Here is a 20,543-nt window from a genome sequence, read left to right as displayed (position 1 = left end):
GTTCCTCTGATGGTGGGGATGGATTTAGACCTTAGACCTCGGACCTTGGGGATGGTTTTACAAACAGGGAAGAACAGAGCATTGGAGTGCGTTGTTTAGAACCAGTATTAATATCTCCTGTGATTCAGAAAATCTGGAATTTACTGGCTATGAAAACTGAAAATGTACTGTAGTCTGTTAGGGTTAAGTCACTGAAATGAATGTATTGTTTAATATATTACCTGATGCTAAGATGGGCAATGAATGTTTTCCTTGGATATTAAAAGTGTGCAGTGGATAGGGAAAATGTGGGCATATTACTGTTGGCATAACTCATATTTCAAATAAATGCGAATGAAATATCACCTCATAGATACATTAATATACAGGAGATGCCAAGTGGGGAAAAAGAAGTTCTGATGTAGGGTGCTCAGAACAGTTTCAGTACAATTAAAACTTCAGACACACTAATTGATTTTAAGCTTGTGAATATATATTCTTCCCCCACACATACTTTGTGTAGACAACTCATGAGGCTTGAAAAATCATAGAATCTACAATCATAGAATCCTGAAGGTTGGAAAAGACTTTCAAGATCACCTGGTCCAACCATCACTGTACTACCAATGTCACCCACTAAACCATGTCCCTAAGCACCATATCCAACCTTTCCATGAACACCCCCAGGGATGGTTACTCCATCACCTCCCTGGGCAACCTGTTCCAATGACTGACTGCTCTTTCTGAGAAGAAATGTCTCCTAATTTCCAACCTGAACCTCTCCTAGCACAACTTAGGCCTTTCTCTCTAGTTCTACCACTAGTTACCTGCAAGAAGAGGCCAACGTTCAGCACAACCCATCCTCTGATGATACAAATGAGCCTTTAATATTTTTAAGGATTGTATAGTCTGAATTTGTTGAATGTTATGAAGTGTTTCTGAGTGTTTCATGTATAAATGAAATATTACTATGTCAACTGAATTTTCATATCTCTAAGCAGATCATAAAAACAATTTATAGCATTCTGACGAGAGCAGGAGGGGACATTTTATAAATATATTAAAATAACAGTAAACATGCTGTGGCTTCGTAGTACATCTATAAAGTGTAAGTCCACATGCTTTGACCTGAGGGAACAGCAGAGATGTGTTTACAGTTGCATATCAAGATTTAATATTCACTAACAACAAATAGATTTAATCTGTACATAATGTGAGCTGTGCCAAAGAACTTGTGTTTTCATTTTATAGCAACCAAGCCAAGGACAGTTTGTAAATAAATGTGCCAATTTTCATGGGATTCTTTGATTTTAATTTTTTATTCTTTGGCATATGAAAAAGAAAATATTTCGCTAGTTGTAACTGTAATTACGGGGGTTTTACTGTTGAACATACGAAACATTATTGTCACAGTCTAATATTCATACCAGACCATATCTGTGATTAAAAGTTGATTGGATAGCAGCCTGTGTTTTGTTGTCTTTTAAATTAAGGATGAAAGCATGGGTATGCGATGTGAGCAATGTCTCACAGTATTTGAGGAAAACGGAGCAAGGGAAAAATATTTGAAATGCTGGAACCTCTTTCTGAGGACTTCAAATTGGGAAATAAGGGATACTAGAGTGCCAGAGACATTATTTTGAAATCTAAATCTGATTTATTCCTACACTGTTGGCCATTACTTAAAGCACTGGAAAGCATGGCGTTGACTCACAAGTATTTTTCTGGAGGTGATGTGGGTACAGATTTACCCACCTCAGCAAATCTCTGTGATTGATGAGCTCTGTACCCATCACTGCAGCCCTGAAGGGATGGGTCCTAAAACTAGGATCATGACAATGGAGGTTGTGAGAGGTCTCCCTCATGTCCAGGTGAAATCTGCTCTTCTCTAGGGTGGCCTTTGTTTGCTTCTAAAGCATCCAAGCCTGGCAGATCGGTACACAGGTCTTCTTCTCTTTCTCTCCTGTAACTGGATATATACGAGCAGCCTCAGGGTAAGAGTTGAGTGTTCCCAGCAGCAAAGTCCCTGTGTGGAGATAGTTATAAACATATACTTTTCTTTTTCTCTCTCTTAGCTATGTGAAAAAAATAAATAGTCTCCATATGTAAATATACAGTTATTTACCCCATGCGCACCAGCAATCATATACAGACTGGTATAACGAATAAAGTTTTGCCCAGGCAATGACCTATTAAAGTTGGGTAACAGCCTACAGGATTTGGCCCACACTACTTGGCTTGTGTGGAGAAAGCCACTGTAACCAACAGCTCATTTCATAATCACCGGGTATTTATTTTTTCCAGGTGCTTATAAAACAGTCTCAAGGGCTATTTCAGCACTGAGCCGTGACAGTTCAGATGAGAAAGGTAGACATCTAACAGGATTGAGTGAGAGGTTTTCTTCAGTCAAGGTTGGACTGTGTGGTAATGAGGGTGTGGGACACGGAGCATATCCTGCGTCATTGTGTGGGATGCAAGTTGCATAAGAGACTCATTTTATGTATCAGGTGAAAAAAAAAAATCCTGCAAACTAGCTCTTCTTTGAAGATGAGCCCTCCAGAAGTTCAGAAATTCACGTAATATAGAACCTTTAGGTTCAGAAATTCAGGTAGTATAGAATCCTCTTTCTTAAGAGAACAAGGTGAAACCTCACTGTTTGTGCAAAGGTGATGCTGCCTTGCTTCATGCCTCGTGTGCAGACCTAATGCATACTATTGGCCCTAAGGCTGATGTGGCATAAGAGCTACATTCAGTTTGAATTTCACTTTCTTCATTTAATGAGTAGCTATCGATTCTTAGACAACACACAGCATTACACGACTGTAACTGAATAAGGAAAATGTTTTTCTTTTGATTTTTCCAGTGGTTTTCTTCAAGGGATCCTGAAATAGACCTCCTTTTGTTTGTGCCTGTCAAGGGCACACTGTTAAAACTTATGAATATTCTCATGGAGTCTTACCAAATGCAACAAAATTCCAATTTTTGCAGCTCTAGATTCTGCATTTTGTTTGTTCATTTGTTTTTTGTTTGTTTGTTTGTTTTTTTGGGGGGAGAGGAAGAGAAAGGATGACTGCAGGAATTTTTGAGACAAGCTATATCAAAATAAAGGTGTTGATTATTGATAAATGATTTATATATACAAAAATGTCAATAAAACTGTCCTTAGTCTGCCGAATTTACCACTCTCCTTTCTTCTCACCCATATGAGAGCTGAGTTTTTTTTCATGTTTTCTATATTGTGTGCATATCACCATCTGTTACCAAACTCTGAAGTGCTGTTTGTTTGTTTATTTGTTTGTTTTCTGTATCTCATATTTACTGATTGTTTTATCTGGGGAAGCTTTGCATGAAGATAATTCAACAGTAAGACCCCTGTGGCTACTGCTTAGAGCCTCCAGAGGGGAGGACTGATGGAGCTTGTTTCCAGGGGCAATCAGTGCAAGATGATAGCAACGTCTGGAGCCTGCTGAGTAGAGGAACCAGACAAGTGGAAGGACTATCTTTATAATGAGAAAGTGAGCTGGATCTCTTTAAAAATCTATACTTTTCTAAATACCTTTTTTTTCAACAAAACGTTACATCTCTAGATCTCTCAGGGTCTGTTTAAGAGCTTACCACTTCAGATAAATTATCTGTGTGAATCATGAAATCTCCAGATGGAATACATATACAAAACATAATTTAAAACAGACAAAATAAAAATACTGTACATTTATTTCTTCAGTGTTACCATGTTAGCTGGAGTTATTTTAATAATGTTCTGCCAATACATCTCCAGATTTCATTTTTGACACATTTGTAAGTGCATATTTTTCTCTAATTATATTTAATGTCTCATCTTGGAAATTCATTGCTGAAGGCTAGCTGGTGTCAATTGCCAAAAGTAATTAGAAAGATGGAGTTTGTTTAAAAAGTTGGTGATCACTGTTCATCCTGCTTGTACCCTAGAGCATCACAACTGGATGCAAGACAGAGAGATTCATTCTAATCCTGAGCCTAGTGGAAATGTCTCTTACTAATGTTTGAATTTTCTAAATTTTTTGATACAAAAAACAGAGGGTACCAATATTTTTTATTTTATTTATTTATTTGTTTTTCACAGCATGGTGAAATTTGTGTGATGAAACCTACTTGAATTACTCAGTCAGTGCCTGCAAATTGTCACTTAATGATTAGTGGGCTTCCTTTTCAAATCTGTGGGAAAACTGATTTGTGGATTAGGACACTAGCTGGTGTAAATCAGCATGACTCTGCTGATTTAATTCATACACACCAATAAAAAAGTTAAAAAGTTAACCTAGTTAAAAATGTCTCCATACATGCTTAAAAATAATATGAAATAGCCTCTATACACAAGGCAGTGAAGGCCAATGAAAGAGATATCTTGTATGATTTTCAGTGTAGTCATTTTGCTTTTACAGCTGTTTTTACGATTTTACTTTTGGAAAGCACTAGGTGAAGCTGGTCTTATGGTAACTCAGGAAGACCAGTCTGTGTGAAGATTGCACTGAAAAACGTCACAATGTGTTCATTCCTAAATCAACATCTTTATATTTGAATACATGATTCTCCACCAACCTCAAACAAACAAACAAACAAACAAACAAACAAACAAACACTTATGTTTTTATTACCTGCAGTTAAAAATAATTTACAATGCTCTGTAGTTTAGATACAAATATTCAAACTGAAAATAAAACACATGTTGTTCTCAGTGGGGGAGAAAGTGTCAGGAGAATAGAATTGTAGCAGTTTACAGATTAATCTCCTCTGCAGAGACTGGTCTGTCCATGTGTTGAGGGACCAGTCTTCCAGTTACAGGGCACCAGGTGGTCACCTATGGTTGATTTAAGAAGCAAACACTGCCACAAATGCTATTAGTAGTGTGTAATGAGATTAACTCCCCATAGTACTTGCAATATCCTTGAGGTTTTTCATAAAGCAGCACATGGCTGATCACTACATCTTAAACAATGAAGAGTTTAATCTTTCATTGCTGTATGCACATAACTCTCATTGGCATTAATAGGTGTTAAACATGCACATAAAAGGAAGAATAGACCTTAAAGTTAAAGCAATCATGGTATGCTAAAGGTTTCTAACACTTTCACAAAGAACCAGACCAAAATTGGAGGGCTATTCCCACTGGGTGAAATTATTAAGTATTTTCAGAGGTTTGTGTTTTTGAGGCATAAAAGGTGATTAGAGGTTCCTAAATAACAAAGAAGATTTAGGAAAAGGCAGGAAGACCTAGCTGCAAAACACTGAACCTAAGGTAGAGCTCATATTTAGTTATTTTTTCATTTCTTGACAGGATGAGCTCCTTGCTTGCTTGAAGATTAAAGTAGGTATTTTCAGCAAGAGATCTCTTCTTCTCTTTCTTTCTTTACTTATTTGTCCATATTTACATAGGTGCAGGGACAGAAAGGAAAAAAAACAATCCAAATTGGTCTCTTGACTGGCCTTTGGAGTCTGCCCACTTTTGTCATATAGATGGCCAGCTTTTGCTGTCACAGTTGCTGGTTCATTGATTTCTGATTTCTGAACCCTTAGACTTCTGATAATGGGTATTTTTTTCTTTTACTGTATCAGTGATTATGAGCTACCATCATTGTTTATATATTGCTTTTGATATTGCAGTTTCCACAAGTGATTAGTGTAATTGCTTTGTGAAAATTTAGATTTTAGGTACTAAAAGACACTGACTTTTATTTGGATATGATAATATTTGGATATGGTTTTGTGTTTATTGAATATATTGCCTTTTTTCCCCTTCCATCCTTGTTTATGACATTCTAATTACAGGATAACATTGATTTTTTCAGTTTTATACTACTGTTGATTACTGTTGTAATCTATTGGTTGTACTTAAACATATCATAGGAAAACTTAAGGACAAAGACTACTTTAAGCATTGTTTCCAGAAATGAAAGCAAAAAGAAGGTCCACTTCGTGCTGAAACATGTTGCTGGTAGATATGCTTTCTCATTTTCTTCTATATGAAATCTTGGGATTAATTAATAGCACTTGCCTGTATTGTACTTGGAGGCTTTATTTCATATTACATTTGCAGTTTGTATAAAACCAAAGAGAATTGCATACATCCTATCAAGAGTCAGCAGATGAAAGAGTTTTGAGGCTTTCAAGCGAGTTTCTTGTCTGGAAGAGGAAGATCTCTGCCTTTGTGTAGAGCAGTTGATCTCTGCTTTCAGACCCAGAAAGCTTGTGTTGCTAAAATGTGACAGTGAATTGAAGTTCAGAAACTGATTAATAACACTAATAGCACTGTTAATCTTCATGGCGTTTTTGTTGTTTTGATGTTGTTTAATTGATCGATTGATTTTCTTTCCTCGCTATATAAAGCAAAATAGAAGCTTTGGGCAAGATGTCCTGTGGATGGTTGCTGGGGGAAAAGACTAAACCAAATTCTTATTAAAGGCTTAGAAACAACGTATCTTGTTAGGGTTTACAGTGGTTGCAGAGGCTCAGAGATATTCCACAGCTGGTAATTTAGTTGATAGTAACAATATATGTTTGAAAGAATTAGAAGTTTCTAATGGTTATAAAAGTAAAAGCAAGCTTTTAAAAAATAAAAATTTTTGCTTAACATAGATATTATGATTGTATGAATTGTTCAGGAAACAGCAAGAAAGGTGTGATGCTACTTGTGAAACAACTTCACCAAAACATAATTTCTTTCAAAGTGCATCATTAGGTTAATCATGTTTAAGGAGGTGTTTTGGTTAACAGCCTGGGATCTTTAATTTATGTAATAAATGTTACATTACAAGTATCAAGGGTACGTTGCAAACTGTTGTTTTTTGTTTGTTTGTCTGGTTGTTACCCAAGAAAACTTATTGATTTTCAGGCTAAAGGAAGATTCAACCATAAATATTTTTTTATACTGAAATTTAAGTGTCTGATCTTGAGTGCAAGGCTTGCTTCAACAGCCCTTAGTGCCTGTGAACAGATCTGTCATTCATTATACATGGACTGCCAAACCAATGAAATTATTCTCTGAACTGAAGTAGGAGGAAGGATAGAAATTATATATGAACTGAGAAACTCTGTTTTTTGTTTTTTGTTTTTTTAATAAATATGTGTCAAAGAAAATCTGCTTGAGGGAGATAATGGATTCCCCATGTGTGAAACCCCTACTGGTTGTATTAAGACTTTTCTGATTTTCAGAGATAGCAGATGAACTTAAAAATAAGTTGCATTTGCAGTAATGACCCTAAGACCAGAAATATCCCCCAGAGGGTTTTAATTGGAGCTTTGGGTTTGACTTCAGCTGCCACAGTGATGAAAGCCCATTAGTAAGTAAGCTAAAGCAATTTGGTAACATTAACAGAGACCTTCTGAAATTATCAAAATCCAGAGGCTTCTCACTGAAGGAAAGGAGACTAAAAATGCATTCGGGTAGAGATGGCTGGGAAGGGAAATGGCAGATTTCTGAAATATTTTTTTTTTCTGAAATGATCATTTCAGTATTCGACCCTTTGCTGCACATTTTGCATTACATGCTTTTCCCTGATGTTTACTGTGCTGTCTTCCACACAAAGCTGGAATTTACTGTGAAGTGCAAGCATGCATCAGCACAAAGTGCTGCAGGGAAAAGGAAAACTCTTGGGAAACTTCCCCAGTAGTCAGAAAGGTAAAGGCAGAATGACTCAGTCAGGCACTGCAGCACAGGGAGGTAAAACTGAAAGGATGTTAGAAGGTTTTAGCAATAGCAGCATTGGAAGGGAAGTGAAATACATGTAACCATTTTTTTCTTTTGTTTTTCAATACAGGAAGAATCTTGTCTAGTTGCTTAAGTTCCATTAAGGTGAAACATAATGCTGATGTCTTCTGTCTTATTTTTAGCAGTAGACAGTTATAATCAGAGAAACTCTTCCAGTCATCATTGAGCTCAGTGGCAATTTTCCTTGTTCATTTGTATTTGTGTTAGACACCATGTTGTTTAATGCAAATTGACACAATCATTCTTTATTGGAAGAAGTTGTTAAAATTAATCTGATGTTTCTTTTCCATAAAAAACAGCCCTTGGAAATAGTCCCAAGCATTCTCCCTTTGATGCATGAATTTGCTTAACGCCTTTAACAGCCCAGTAAATGGTTTTGCTTGTAATGCTATGAGCGTACCGGGCACTCATTATAACAAAAGAACACACATGCTTCTAACCATCCTGTATTATGATATTGGGTGTTGCTTGAGAAACTCTGGAGTGTGAGATAATGAGACACAGAGATATTGGGGGAGAATCTTCCAAACAAGATTTTGTTTGTTTATTTGACAGTTACTCCAAGCTGAGATGTGGAAGAGAGTTTCTTTTTCTGAATAAGTCAGCAAAGTCAAAAATCACATTGTTGTGACTATTGCAGAAGCAATTCTACTGGGGAATGGACTGTTCTGCCTGTGATTATTTTGGTTTCTGCGTCCAAGATACTTTCTGGTTTTAGAAGAAGAAATTTCCTTGTAGACAGATCATTTCCAGAAGAGGCCTGATTTTGTGCAGTTCTCTTTTCTTTTCCCTGATTAGTAATGCTTCCAAATGCAGGCTCAGATGAGGACTTTCGGTGACCTTCAGGACTGATGAGTCAGCTCTGCATCACTGCAGTCTCCCATCGCGTTGTGTGTTGGCTGCCAATTTCTATGCAGTACCAGGGTAATGCACTGTGCAGCTGACAACTAAAACTCCAGATCCATGGATCAATTTTGCAGCATATCTTAGAGCCGCCTTTGCCATTTTCTATGCATTTAGGATTTAAAAGAAGGAGAGAGATTAGTATGAAGCAATGAAAGGATTACAGTCTATGTTATTATACAGGGCTGACCACAGCATGGTTGCCATTAACTTCCTCACTAGCTGTTAACAGCATTTTAAGATTATTACTTGTAATGGAAATGTGTAACTCAAGACCACTGCTTACAGAGAATCTCACATTTGCCTACCTGTATCAAGTTTATGAGGTACAAATTCTAGGAGAGGAGAAGATTAAATTCATTTGCTTGATAGTCCTGGCCAAATCTCTCCCTAACTTCAGTGGGTGCTGGTTTCAGTTTTCTGTTGCCATTTGTAGGTAGAGTTTCAGTGTCTGGAGTGCTGAAGGTATTATTTGTTAAATATCTTAATATCCTGGCAAAGGGTTTACGGAAGAATTTCATCCATGGACAGTAGTTAACAGAGATCTTCTAAAAAGTAATCCATTATGCATAGCTTTTTAAGTATTCAGTATTTTATAATGCACAACATACTGATCTACCCAGCAGAACCAAAAGGATTGTGTAGCTAAGGCACTCTGCCTGACTTCTAAAGATTCAGGTTTCTGTTTCTATATGACCTTGGAAATTGTTTCCTTATCTCTATTTTATGAGTTTAAAATGCTTTCACATCTACCAGATGAATCTTTTGAACCCAAAAGATCATAGAATCATAGAATCATAGAATATCCTGAGTTGGAAGGGACCCTTAAGGATCATCAAGTCCAACTCTTGACACCGCACAGGTCTACCCAAGTTCAGACCATGTGACTAAGTGCACAGTCCAATCTCTTCTTAAATTCAGACAGGCTCGGTGCAGTGACCACTTCCCTGGGGAGCCTGTTCCAGTGTGCAACCACCCTCTCTGTGAAGAACCCCTTCCTGATGTCCAGCCTAAACTTCCCCTGCCTCAGCTTAACTCCGTTCCCGCGAGTCCTGTCGCTGGTGTTAATGGAGAAAAGGTCTCCTGCCTCTCGACACCCCCTTACGAGGAAGTTGTAGACTGCGATGAGGTCTCCCCTTGTGAAAGTAGTTGTTCAGAGATCACAGTGTTTTTAGGTTTCTAATCTACAAAAAACACTATATGGGAACATTCCTAGGCAAGATCAAAATATGCATTTGAGGAAGCCACTAGGAACTGTGAATACTTTTGAGGGAGATCCTAAGTTTTATTTATGTGGAACTACCTATAAATGCCACCTACTGCCTTGAAAATAAAAGACCATACAGTTTATGTAAAATGGTTCTAGGGGCAAAACAATTTAAGAATAAGACATAAAATTAGACATAAAAATGCCTATCTACATATCTATGTTGATGAGTGCTGCAGTCTCCTAGCTGTCACTGAAACTTCTGAAAAAGCAGAACTGGAGTTCAGGGACAGCCATGCTTGCCTATAGCAAAAACTGGGCATTAAAAGAGAAAGCAATGACTGCTGCCAGGAGTCTAATATCTCTGTAACAACTGGTTGAGATACTAGGTGGTTTCCCCAGAAATATGAAATCTTAGGCATTCAGAATAATTGGTAATTGGTAGTTCCTAGGGTAAGGAAAGTTTGGTCGTGTAATCAAAAAAGGATTTCAGTAATTAAAAGACTGTCACTCACCCACAGAACACCTTTTTCTTCAATTGCTTCTCAAAACAGTTTGGTATTCTTTAGCTGTAGATTAAATTTGGCAAGGAAATGCTGCTTTCTTCAAGAAGAGGCTTGTATTTTTGCCTGTTGGTAGCAAATTTTAATGATGACAACAGTAACTTGCAGGTGAATTCATTGAATGGATTGGTGCTGCTGACTGACTACTGGTTATATTTTTCCTTTAGCAAAGTCAAGTGTGAACCCATTTATCTGGAGCATTGGAATCCATTACAATTGCAAGTGCATTATATAAACAGGAAGTGTATTTTCATTCTCTTTGGCAGTGATTTTATTGAGGTCTTCAGCCATGCTTAAGTTTCACTCCTGTCCATCGCCTCAGTGAAATCAATAATGAAAACTCTAGGTGACTTGGTTTGGTTTCTAAGGTATATCTCTTTTTTGTCAAAACAAAAAACAAAACAAAACAAAACAAAAACACAACAAAAAAACCCACCGGGTTTGTAGGCATTTAAAATGTAATACATAAACTTTTATTTGTTGTACTTCAGACTGGTTTGCTTCAAGTTTTTTCAGAGTACTTTTTGTAATATATCTTTATTCAGAAGAAATTTTTAGCATTTTAGCAGTCATCCTTAGTGCCCTGAAATTGTAAAACACGAAGAATTATGTGAAAATTGCTGTTTCTGACGGTGAGTGATGATAGCTGAGGGTAATAATTTGCTCCTGAGAGTATCAGATGGAAGAGAAAGACCAGCAATTTGCTTCTGCTTGATGAATGGCTGTAGTTTGACAGCAAATTGGATGTCACATGTAGTTGGCAAGAAATTGATATTTATTGTGTAAAGTTGATACAATTAGTCTATTGATAACAGGGTATGTGAAAATGTGATTTAATGCATTGAATTCACTTCAGATTTCAATGTGAACTGTGGAGTCCCCTGTGTTGCTTGATAGGGGGGCAGCACTTACAGCATCTCCTAGTACAGCTCAGCTCAAGTCTGCAAGCATTACAGGTAGAAGATATGAACCCAGATATGAATAATCATGTAAAGGGGTTGGCTTGCTTTCCCTGATTGCTGCTCAAGAGTACTGAGCAAAGATAATGGACTGGCTTTGTGTAGAGTAATTGGGGGCTGAATTATGCAGTTTCTTTTCAGGCTGCATCATCACCTTCTGTCTAGTCATATATTTTCAGGGGTCTGTTACTATCTCGAAATATAAACTCAAATTAAACCTGATAGATAAGGAGTTATCCAAGAACTAACATGCAAATATATCCAACTCATCTTATTTCATTAAATAAAAATTAGTTTAAATATCTTAAAATACAATATGCTGCAGGACATCACCTCTCAGGACTTGTAGTTGCAAGGCAAGTGTAAGTAGAAAAGACCTTAAACTATCACCAGGCTGCAGCTGAACCATATGAAACTTGAATATGAATTCCATTTGTATTCAGAAGCAGAAGGTAAAGCAGGGATTTACAGTTCTCATAAGGCACAGCAGAGTTTATAGTACGGCAGATCAGATGCAAGAGATAATCTAACTCTGCAGAGATGATGCATAATTCTCTATTAGAAAGTACATTGTGTTTGATTTGAATCTGAACTAACCATTATGTTCAGGGCAAACAGGTTTAAGCAATTACAAGGAAAAGAGTAACACTTCAGTCAGTGTCACTCTTCCAAATCTTTGTCACTGTCAGAGGGTTCAGCAATGTTAGTAGAGCTGACTTTTGGTTCACAGCTGTCACGCCGACTCAGCATCCTAGCCACTATGCATTTTATTTTCACTCAAAAATGTGTAAAGTATTGTGATGTTCCTATATATCTATAACAGTTCTTGCTGGGAAAAAAAAAAAAAAAAAAAAATTATATATATATAAGATATTATTCCTTCCTTGCACCCAGCTAAAATGTAAGAAGCCATTGGGTCACAATGAGCCCTGGAGGTAGTGAATCTATCTTCTCTGATGTAAATGCAGTTATGCAGTTAGGTGTAAAAGTACACCACATCATGTCAGCTAGTTGTAAGACTGACTTTTCAGTCTCTGCAACACCCTGCATCACCTGCAGGGATCTCAGAGCATGCCTTGAAGGGGCTTTCTGAAGTTCTTCTCCCACTGTCTAGTGACTTAACATTATGTGGCCATTTCTCTAACAAGTCTGCAAATCTCAGTTGTAGATAAGGAACTCTAAATTTTTAAATCATCAGAATTTGTTTTGGCAGCTCTGTAAAACCCTCTACTTGACTTAATGCTGTAAATTTACCTATTTCTTTAGTTTGCAGTTCAGGCCAGAAAAAGCCTCTGGTGACCCCATTTCATTGGAGAAGGTAAAGGGGATGGAATTCTGCATGTCATATATGCAAAATATCTTTAGATAACAGATAATCTGCTGTAAAGGAGGACCTTGATCCTCCTTGGTCTGGAATTGTTGCAATGTAGTGCCTCCAGACTGACAGTGGGGAAGTTTAGGGGCTGATCACAATTATGATGTAGAGCTTAGGGATATGGTTTAGTGGGGACTGTTAGTGTTAGGTCAGAGGTTGGACTCGATGATCTTGAGGTCTCTTCCAACCTAGATGATTCTGTGATTCTGTGATATGGTGTTATTTGATAATTTACGACTGATGATCTTTGTGTTGAAAATAAGAAAAAGAATAGATTTATTCTGTTAGTTTAAAAAACGGCTGACCAGTCATCCAGAACTCAGCATACCCTACCGGTAACACAAAGCAACCAAGGTTACCATGATCTTTTTGAAACCCCTACTGAAAAAATAAGGTGAAACAGGTAGCAGTTTGAAGTTATCTAAAAGGTAAGGGCTATTGCACTATTGTTTGCTAGGGAAGAAGCTCAAAAGGAATTTATTATTTTAAATTGATTACATGCAAAGGATATGATAACTTTCCAATAAATTTCATCAGGTATGGTAAAGCTGAAACCAATGTGATGATTCTTAAACATCACTTATTGCTTTCTAGCATAGTGGTTGATGTACTTCAGTACTTTTTTGGAGTCCTAGCAACTCACATACTGTGCTCTATCTGACATCTTGTTGTGTGCCTCAGGCTATTACTTCTTTTTCTGCTAAAGGTGTATCTTGTTTTATCAAAATAATTAAATACAAAAGAGTGTCTGTCTTGCCCATGCCTTGACCTTCAGTGGTTCAGACCATCCCATTGCCGCCAAGCCCTGTGCACTCAACATGTATGAAATCCATAGCTGGCAATATTTTTCAGTCATCCAGCTCTCGCTTTCCATGGGCATAAAGCCACTAAAGTTTTTAAGGGGTGACTGCATCTGTAATACCCACAAACTGTTAATGTCACCCAGCATGGTGACTGGCAGAACATGGTGGTAATGTCTTTTGATAGAGAGACAATACTTTAGTGTTTGTGTGTGTGTATCTTTTTGGTTGTTTGTTTGTTTGTTATACAGTGACATAGAAAAAAATGTTAAAAAATGTTAAACGTTAATAAAGGGTTGTGTTTGAATGTCAGCTCAGCTGCCAAACAGTCATCATCTTCAGAGAAAAGGTGTTCTCCCATCACCCTCCCTGCTACAAACATGACAGAAAATATTTTCCTGCTTCCTCTATGGATGGGCTGTTCTGAATGTAATTTGTGTGGAAACGGCATTGATGGGGAGTGAGGGAGTGCTGGTTTTCAGACTAGGTGGTGGGAAGGGCTGCTGGAAACTCTTCTGTTGAACGTCTTGTTGCCTATAGCATGCATCCCCATGGGCTGGTGTTGCACAGGTGGAGTAAAGAGTGTGTAGTGGTTCTTGGTTAAAAAAAGCCTTAAAACAGGGCTTGCTTGTTTTCCCTTGCCATTCACTTACATTTTGTGCTTGCAAAAAATTAACTGCAGTATAGTTACTGTTAGAAGTGCGTCCCATGATTATGGTGCTTGGTTGGCCTGAAAAGACCAACTGCATAAGTTAGAAACGTCTTCAGTCACTTTTCAATGTTACTGGCAATACCAGTCTCAATAATCCTAGGATATCTGTTATCAACGTTTGGTCAATGGGATTCTGTGGCCATAAGAATTGGAATGATGGTGGAAATCACCCTTTAAACAACTATCACATGCAGTCTACTTCTCTCTGTTGGACTGATTCTGGATCAGACAACCGCCATGACTATTCATAACTGGTTTAAATTTGAAGCTTTACTTCATAAAATTGGGAATGAAAAAATACTTAGATTTCTTCCAAACAGAATTAATATTTAATATTTATTTCCTGAAGTTGTTAGGTAAGACTTTGACTTGCCTTTCTGAAACTAAATTTGGGTAAAATATAGCCACCCAATTGCTGCTGTGCATCCTAGAAATTTCTTCCTTTCTTCCTCTGTCGCATCACAAAAACATTCCATTAAATGTGTAGAGATAGGCTGTAAAAATCCAGTAGAGTTAATTTAGAGAAACTTCGGGTCTTCTACACACATCGCCAATCCTCGTACTCCATCTATAGTTTTAAGAAGTCACAGTTTCTAGCCAGCCTGTGAAATGGTCATGCTACTTTCTTCTCCTGCCTGCGACATTTAACTTCTCTTTGGTAAAACTGTTTCCCTGGGAGACTTTCCTTCATCACAGCCAAGCATCTCTAAGCAGCAACCACAGCAGCAACCCTGTGTTACTCCTACAAAATTGTCACGTCCATAAAGGATGTACTTTTTATTATTCAAGCAATGGCATAGGATCATTTTATGGTTAATAACAATAGAGACCACTCTAGAATTTTATATGAGGGAAGCCCCTGTAGTGTCTTACACCCTGCCAGTGCTCGGTCCCCAGCCTGTGTGGTCAGCAGTAACACACATACACATGGAGGATCTAAAGAGGGGGCAGTCACAGCTCCAGTTGCAGCTCCAAACAGGCATGTGTATATGGTGCAGACCACCACACTTGCCTCTGGAAATCAATCTCAAGTTGCATGGAACCATGCAGCTACTGGAGCTGGACGTCTGCACCATGGGGGTGTAGGTTGTACATTACCTCCATCAGTGCCACTCAGGGAGAGCTGGGTCTCAATCTGGTCAAATCCATCTCAGCTACAGAGATGAGTTGAAGTAGAATCAGTGAGGTCCAAAGTCGGTGCTTTGAGTCGGGTGGACACCATGCATCTTTGTCTAACTTCGCATGTGACTGAATGCATTTTTTTTATGGCTATGTTTAATGTGTTAACATCTAATCACAGATGAGGCTTAGTTTGGCCTGAAGCAAAGTGTGTGTTCTGTGTCACCCACTATTACATGAGAAATTTCTGTGGCAACTCAAGGGTGACAGTTTCTTTCATTTCCTTCCCAGCACTAAAGACTAGATTCAATACACTGCTTAATCTCTTCATTTGATGGAAGCCTGAAGAATAACTAAAATATCTGATCATAGGGCATCTTCTGAAGGAGTCTGTGGTAACAGAGCCATCTGGATGCTTTACTGAATGCAACCTCATGTATGCATTCCTATTAGGCAAGGAAGCAGAGCTATTAAAATAAACTGAATTACAAAGGCTAATGCCAGAACTGGATGCTGCAGAGGGAGACTTGCCATCCTCCATTTTTGTCATATGCAGTCTCTCCTTCTTGCAAATAAGTGCACCAAGAATAGATGTTATGAAAACAACTTTAACTTGATTTGATTATTATCCACAAGTCTCCAGGTACTGTCACACACAAAACAACAAACAGCAACCTCATCTCACATTTTAACTGAGAGCATTCTTGAGGTTTTTTTAGTTTGTTTTTCTCCTTCTCCTTTATTTTCTATCTTTTGATTACAAGCTCTTACATTTATGAATGCAGAGCTTCCCCAGAGCAACAGCAGATGATGCATCAAATTGAGAAGTGAGGAGGAGGTGGGTGCAGGACGGGTGAAGGCAGGGCCAGGGGTTGTGTGGGAAAGGCTGGCAACCCACCCTCTCAGACTGCCTTGATGGTGCTCTTGTCTTTTCAGGAATGCAGAGCTCTTTTCACAATCACGGTTCTGGGCCTTGTTATTTTAAGTCTCTTTCTAAGTCTCTTAGTTGGCAAATAGGTGACTTATTTTGTTTCCCCCCTACTTCCTTCTGAGTACAATTAATTATTTTAATTAATTAATATTATACCAAGCAGTTTTCTTGGAAAGGAAAGCTATTCTGGTTTTGGTCTAATTACCAGTCCACATTTCTGAATGACAATACAGCTGCTAATTAATCTCTCTGCAGTTCTCACAGAAAGAGATGCTGATAAGCATTTGCCAATTACCATAAGAAAAAAAAATGTCAAGAGTCCTGTTGTGTTTTTCTGGCATCCACTCTCAGTCAGATGAATATCACTATTAAATACACAGACAGACTAACTACTGAGTATGAAAGCCAGCGGGCTGTGAGGCTGCACCAAAACTGCCCAGACATTACTCATTCAGGAGCTAGCTGTATTTTGCACGTCTGTTCACTCTTGTTGCCTAACATTGCTTGTTACAGTTTTTGCAAATGGGAGGGAGGTGAAGCAGTATGGCAGGGCAGCAGGGCAAGTGTCAGACTGTCCTGAAAGGGAATTTTTCAGTGTCCTGGTATTAGTCGATATTAGGGGAAGGCTGGAAGAGGACTTCTGTCCTAGCTTTAATTAACCTGGTTGTTTTGGTGTGGCTGGGGACCTGGGATCTATGTGGGATGCTGCCTGGTTCTAGAGCACTGCCACAGTGAGTGTGCTTCTAGTGGTGTGGAGTGGGGACAACCCCTGGGCTCCTCTGCCCATCTCACAAACCGTGCTTGACAGGCAGTACCGATGTATAGCACAAGTATTCACTTTGCTTCCTGTACAGGGGAAGTTTGCAGCCCTTGCTGACTTCCCTACTGCTGCAGCTAAGCTGCTGATATGAGAAAGCTCATTTAAAATCACCTGGTCATACTAGTGTAGTATGACCATACTACCTGGCCATACTGTGTAGTCTCTGCTCTATCCATGGTGTAGATATGTCCACAGAAATACAGGGCCAGGTGCTCAGCTGGCAGCAGTTACCCTGGTCCCTGATCACACCAGCTCAGTGAGACCAAGCTGAGTAACAGGAAGGGAAGGCACACAACTTGCAGCTATTGGCAGTTTATTTCCATTACCTTGAATTTCTCCAGTTTTTGGCATGCAGACCCTCATGGCATTTGATGTTTCTGAAAACATGAGCCAAACATGGCTGCTGTGGCCATTGTGTGCAGCTGTGGTGAACCCGGGAGCTGCTGCACAGTGGGACGCATAGCTAGCTCACGGAAAGCATTGGTTTAAACCATGTTGCACAACTGGTTTGATTTAATTTCTTTTTCTTTTTCTTTTTTTTTTTTTTTTTTTCCCTCTCTGTGTTTCAGGTCAGAAAATTCTTCACCACAGAAGTGACATCTTAGAAACTGTAGTCCTGATCAATCCCTCGGATGAAGCAGTTAGCACCGAGGTAAGTCACACAGAAATATTTCACTGGATGTGTTACTAAAGCTCCATTAAGTGGACAGAATGAGAGCAGGTCCTGATTGTGGCTGAAAGCACATGTTAGTAGTAAATATCAACATTATCAACCATCCATTGATTTTCTTACTAGTTTCTCAGACTCCTGGTAAACTGCCAGAAGTGTAAACAGAAGCAGATCTCTGAATGTAGCAATCCTTTCCTCATAATTCACAATTTCCCTTCTTGATGAAATGGAGGCAGTTGTGATAGAACCACATCCATCTGCTTTTTTTTTGACTCTTCCATTGTTGGTACCCTTAGATGTCTATTTTACACATGAAAAAGTGCCTGAAGAGCAACTGGTACCCTGATAAAAATTCAGGCCTTTGAGGAAAACTTCTGTGTGATGGTGACTCTAGTTTGATCTATGTGATTTGTCCTCGAAAAAAACATGTAACATAATCACTGGACTCTGGAAAGCACCAGTTCCTCATGAAATCAGTAGAGTAGAGTTGAAGAACTGAGCACATAGTTCAAAGAGAAAATTGAGAAATTTAGATACTGAGACTGAAGGTTTAGAAAATAGGGATAATTGCATTGCTAGCTGGTGCTGGGGAGCACTGACATGGTACAATTTCTGTGGGGAAATGAAGTGGTTTTACTTGCAATACTTTATTTGAAAAATCTATTTTTTACCAACCCAAAGGATATTAAATACCAACAGGAAGAAACACACTGAAGCAAATTAAACTTGTAAAGTTTCATTTTATTTTATTTTAAATAACTAATCCACCTTAGTTAACAGCAGCTCATTGACTGAAAAACTATTTGTGAAAATCTCTTGCATTCATTAGAGATGACTGGAAAGGAACAAGGAGGGCAGCTGGGCAGCAGCTCTTAAGATTGTCTTTAATACATTCAGGCTTTCAGAGTAAAAATAAAAAGCTTTAAAGTGTGTGTGAGGGGGCTGGAGAGCAGAAGAAACTGCCAAAAGCAAGGAAATGCTGTTTCTATCGCTGTTTCTTGTCTTCATTTGATGGATGACCACAAGGAAGAACATTGTCTGAGGCCAATTAATGACTTCTGAACTCTGGCTTTACTCCTTTGGCTCTGGAAGATGTTTGTCTAGGTTACTGCCAACTTCCTTTCACTAGGCTGTGGGAGGCAATCTTTACTTTGCTTTCATCTTGCCAAACTGGTCACAGCCAGAAGTTAGAAGCTGATCTTTACCTTGGCTGACTAAGCAAGATCCTCACTGGACAAAAGCCAGAAAGACGATAAGAAAGAGCTAGGAGAATTAAATTGGAGGTTAGATGAGATGTGGCTTATATGGCAAATAGAAAACTTAGCTTCAAGTATCAGTAGTTTCCCACGTTGCAACTGAGGAGACAGTGATGTACCATGGAGCTTTGACTTCATTAGAAGAGGAAATTGAATCTATCAGTTCAGGAAAAACAAAGGCAAAACTTGTTAGAACAATTATTATTATTATTAATTTTTAACTGGCTGGTAACAGCCATATTTGTGGTAGTTTGCACGTGGTTCTGCCCAAAGCTCCTATCATGTTCTGTCAGCTGCCAAATCCTTCCCAAAAGAGAAAAGTCCAAAAGGAGACAGACCACATATCCTCTAAGAAAACAAATTTCTGAAAACTTTATTAACAGTTACTTAGTTTTTAAGAAGACTCCACTCCATTGCCATAATACTCCTCCAATTGTGTATGTAATAAGTTACCAAGTTTTGGCTGAGTCTTGCTGTTTGCTATCTTCAAACAATTTGGGACTTCAACCAAGGGTAAAGTTGAACAGAATTTATCGCCTTGCAATGTTTCTTCTTAGATGTAGTGGTCTTGAAATCAGAAGACAAAATTCTGATAGTCCCTCAGAATGCTTTGATTATAGCTAGACACAGAATTTATGTGTCTCTGGAAGTTCTTTCATGTGTATAATATGTTACCCTCTACAATCTGCAACCATATATTTACCTTTTTTTTTTCCCCTGCCATAGTTTTCTAGCTCTGCAGAATCTATTTATTCTGCAGAACCATAGATTAATAAAATAAGTTAAAGGGGAATTATGTGACAGTCGCATATCAGTGATTCATAAATCAGGAAATAATTTTGCCTAGTAAGTTTATACATAAGTTGGCAGACTGCCCAGGGCTGCTGCCAGCAATGAGAGAAAAGACAGCAGAGGAAACCATCTTTTTTTATGGTTTTAATGCCACTGGAACAGACAGGGTTTCAAGACACACATCAGACAGACCACTGCATTTATCTCTATTCTTATCTGAAATAGATAGACTCTATCCATCAAGGACATTGTTGAATTTATAATCATCTAAGTGCAATTAGTGACAAGCCAGCATTACTTTTGTGCTTAATTAAAGGACCTTACTGTTGTTTAAAGTCAAGGGCACTTATTTAATAAAATAACAACGAAGATGTCATAGAGTTGGCATCTTCTTGAAGTTACAAGCTCTTCACTGACTCTTTTCTAATTGTACTGAAAACATGAGCTCAGCAGAGATTTAGGTCAAGCCTTTCTGGCTCAGCTTCCCTGGCGTGAGAGGGAATTATTTAGAACAATTGATTGCTTAACGATCAATATATAAATTTGAAAGAATGGCTTGCTAGGAGTGCTGAGGTGATTATGTCATCTCCATGGAGATAGTGTTTGGATGCAGTATCTACATGTGGAGTTGTTCCAGACGGACTCTTCTCATTTAGTTTAGTTTGGATAGCACTGTTCTGGAATCACTACTCTGTTTTAACGTAATTCTTCTT

General features: G+C 38.3%; 1 protein-coding gene across 1 annotated transcript in view; it reads left to right on the top strand.

Annotated features, from left to right (window-relative positions):
• Positions 1-20,543, top strand: part of MAP1B (microtubule associated protein 1B) — a 71,409-nt gene that overhangs the window by 30,437 nt on the left and 20,429 nt on the right. Inside the window, exon 3 of the mRNA XM_068666160.1 lies at positions 17,682-17,764. Within this exon, the coding sequence (XP_068522261.1) occupies positions 17,682-17,764 (83 nt within the window). The remainder of the gene's footprint in view (positions 1-17,681; positions 17,765-20,543) is intronic.

Source organism: Anas acuta, chromosome Z (assembly GCF_963932015.1).
Source record: "Anas acuta chromosome Z, bAnaAcu1.1, whole genome shotgun sequence".
In the NCBI taxonomy this organism is placed as follows: Eukaryota; Metazoa; Chordata; class Aves; order Anseriformes; family Anatidae; genus Anas; species Anas acuta.
Note: the sequence above shows the minus strand (reverse complement) of the source record. Positions and strands in the feature narration are given on the sequence as shown.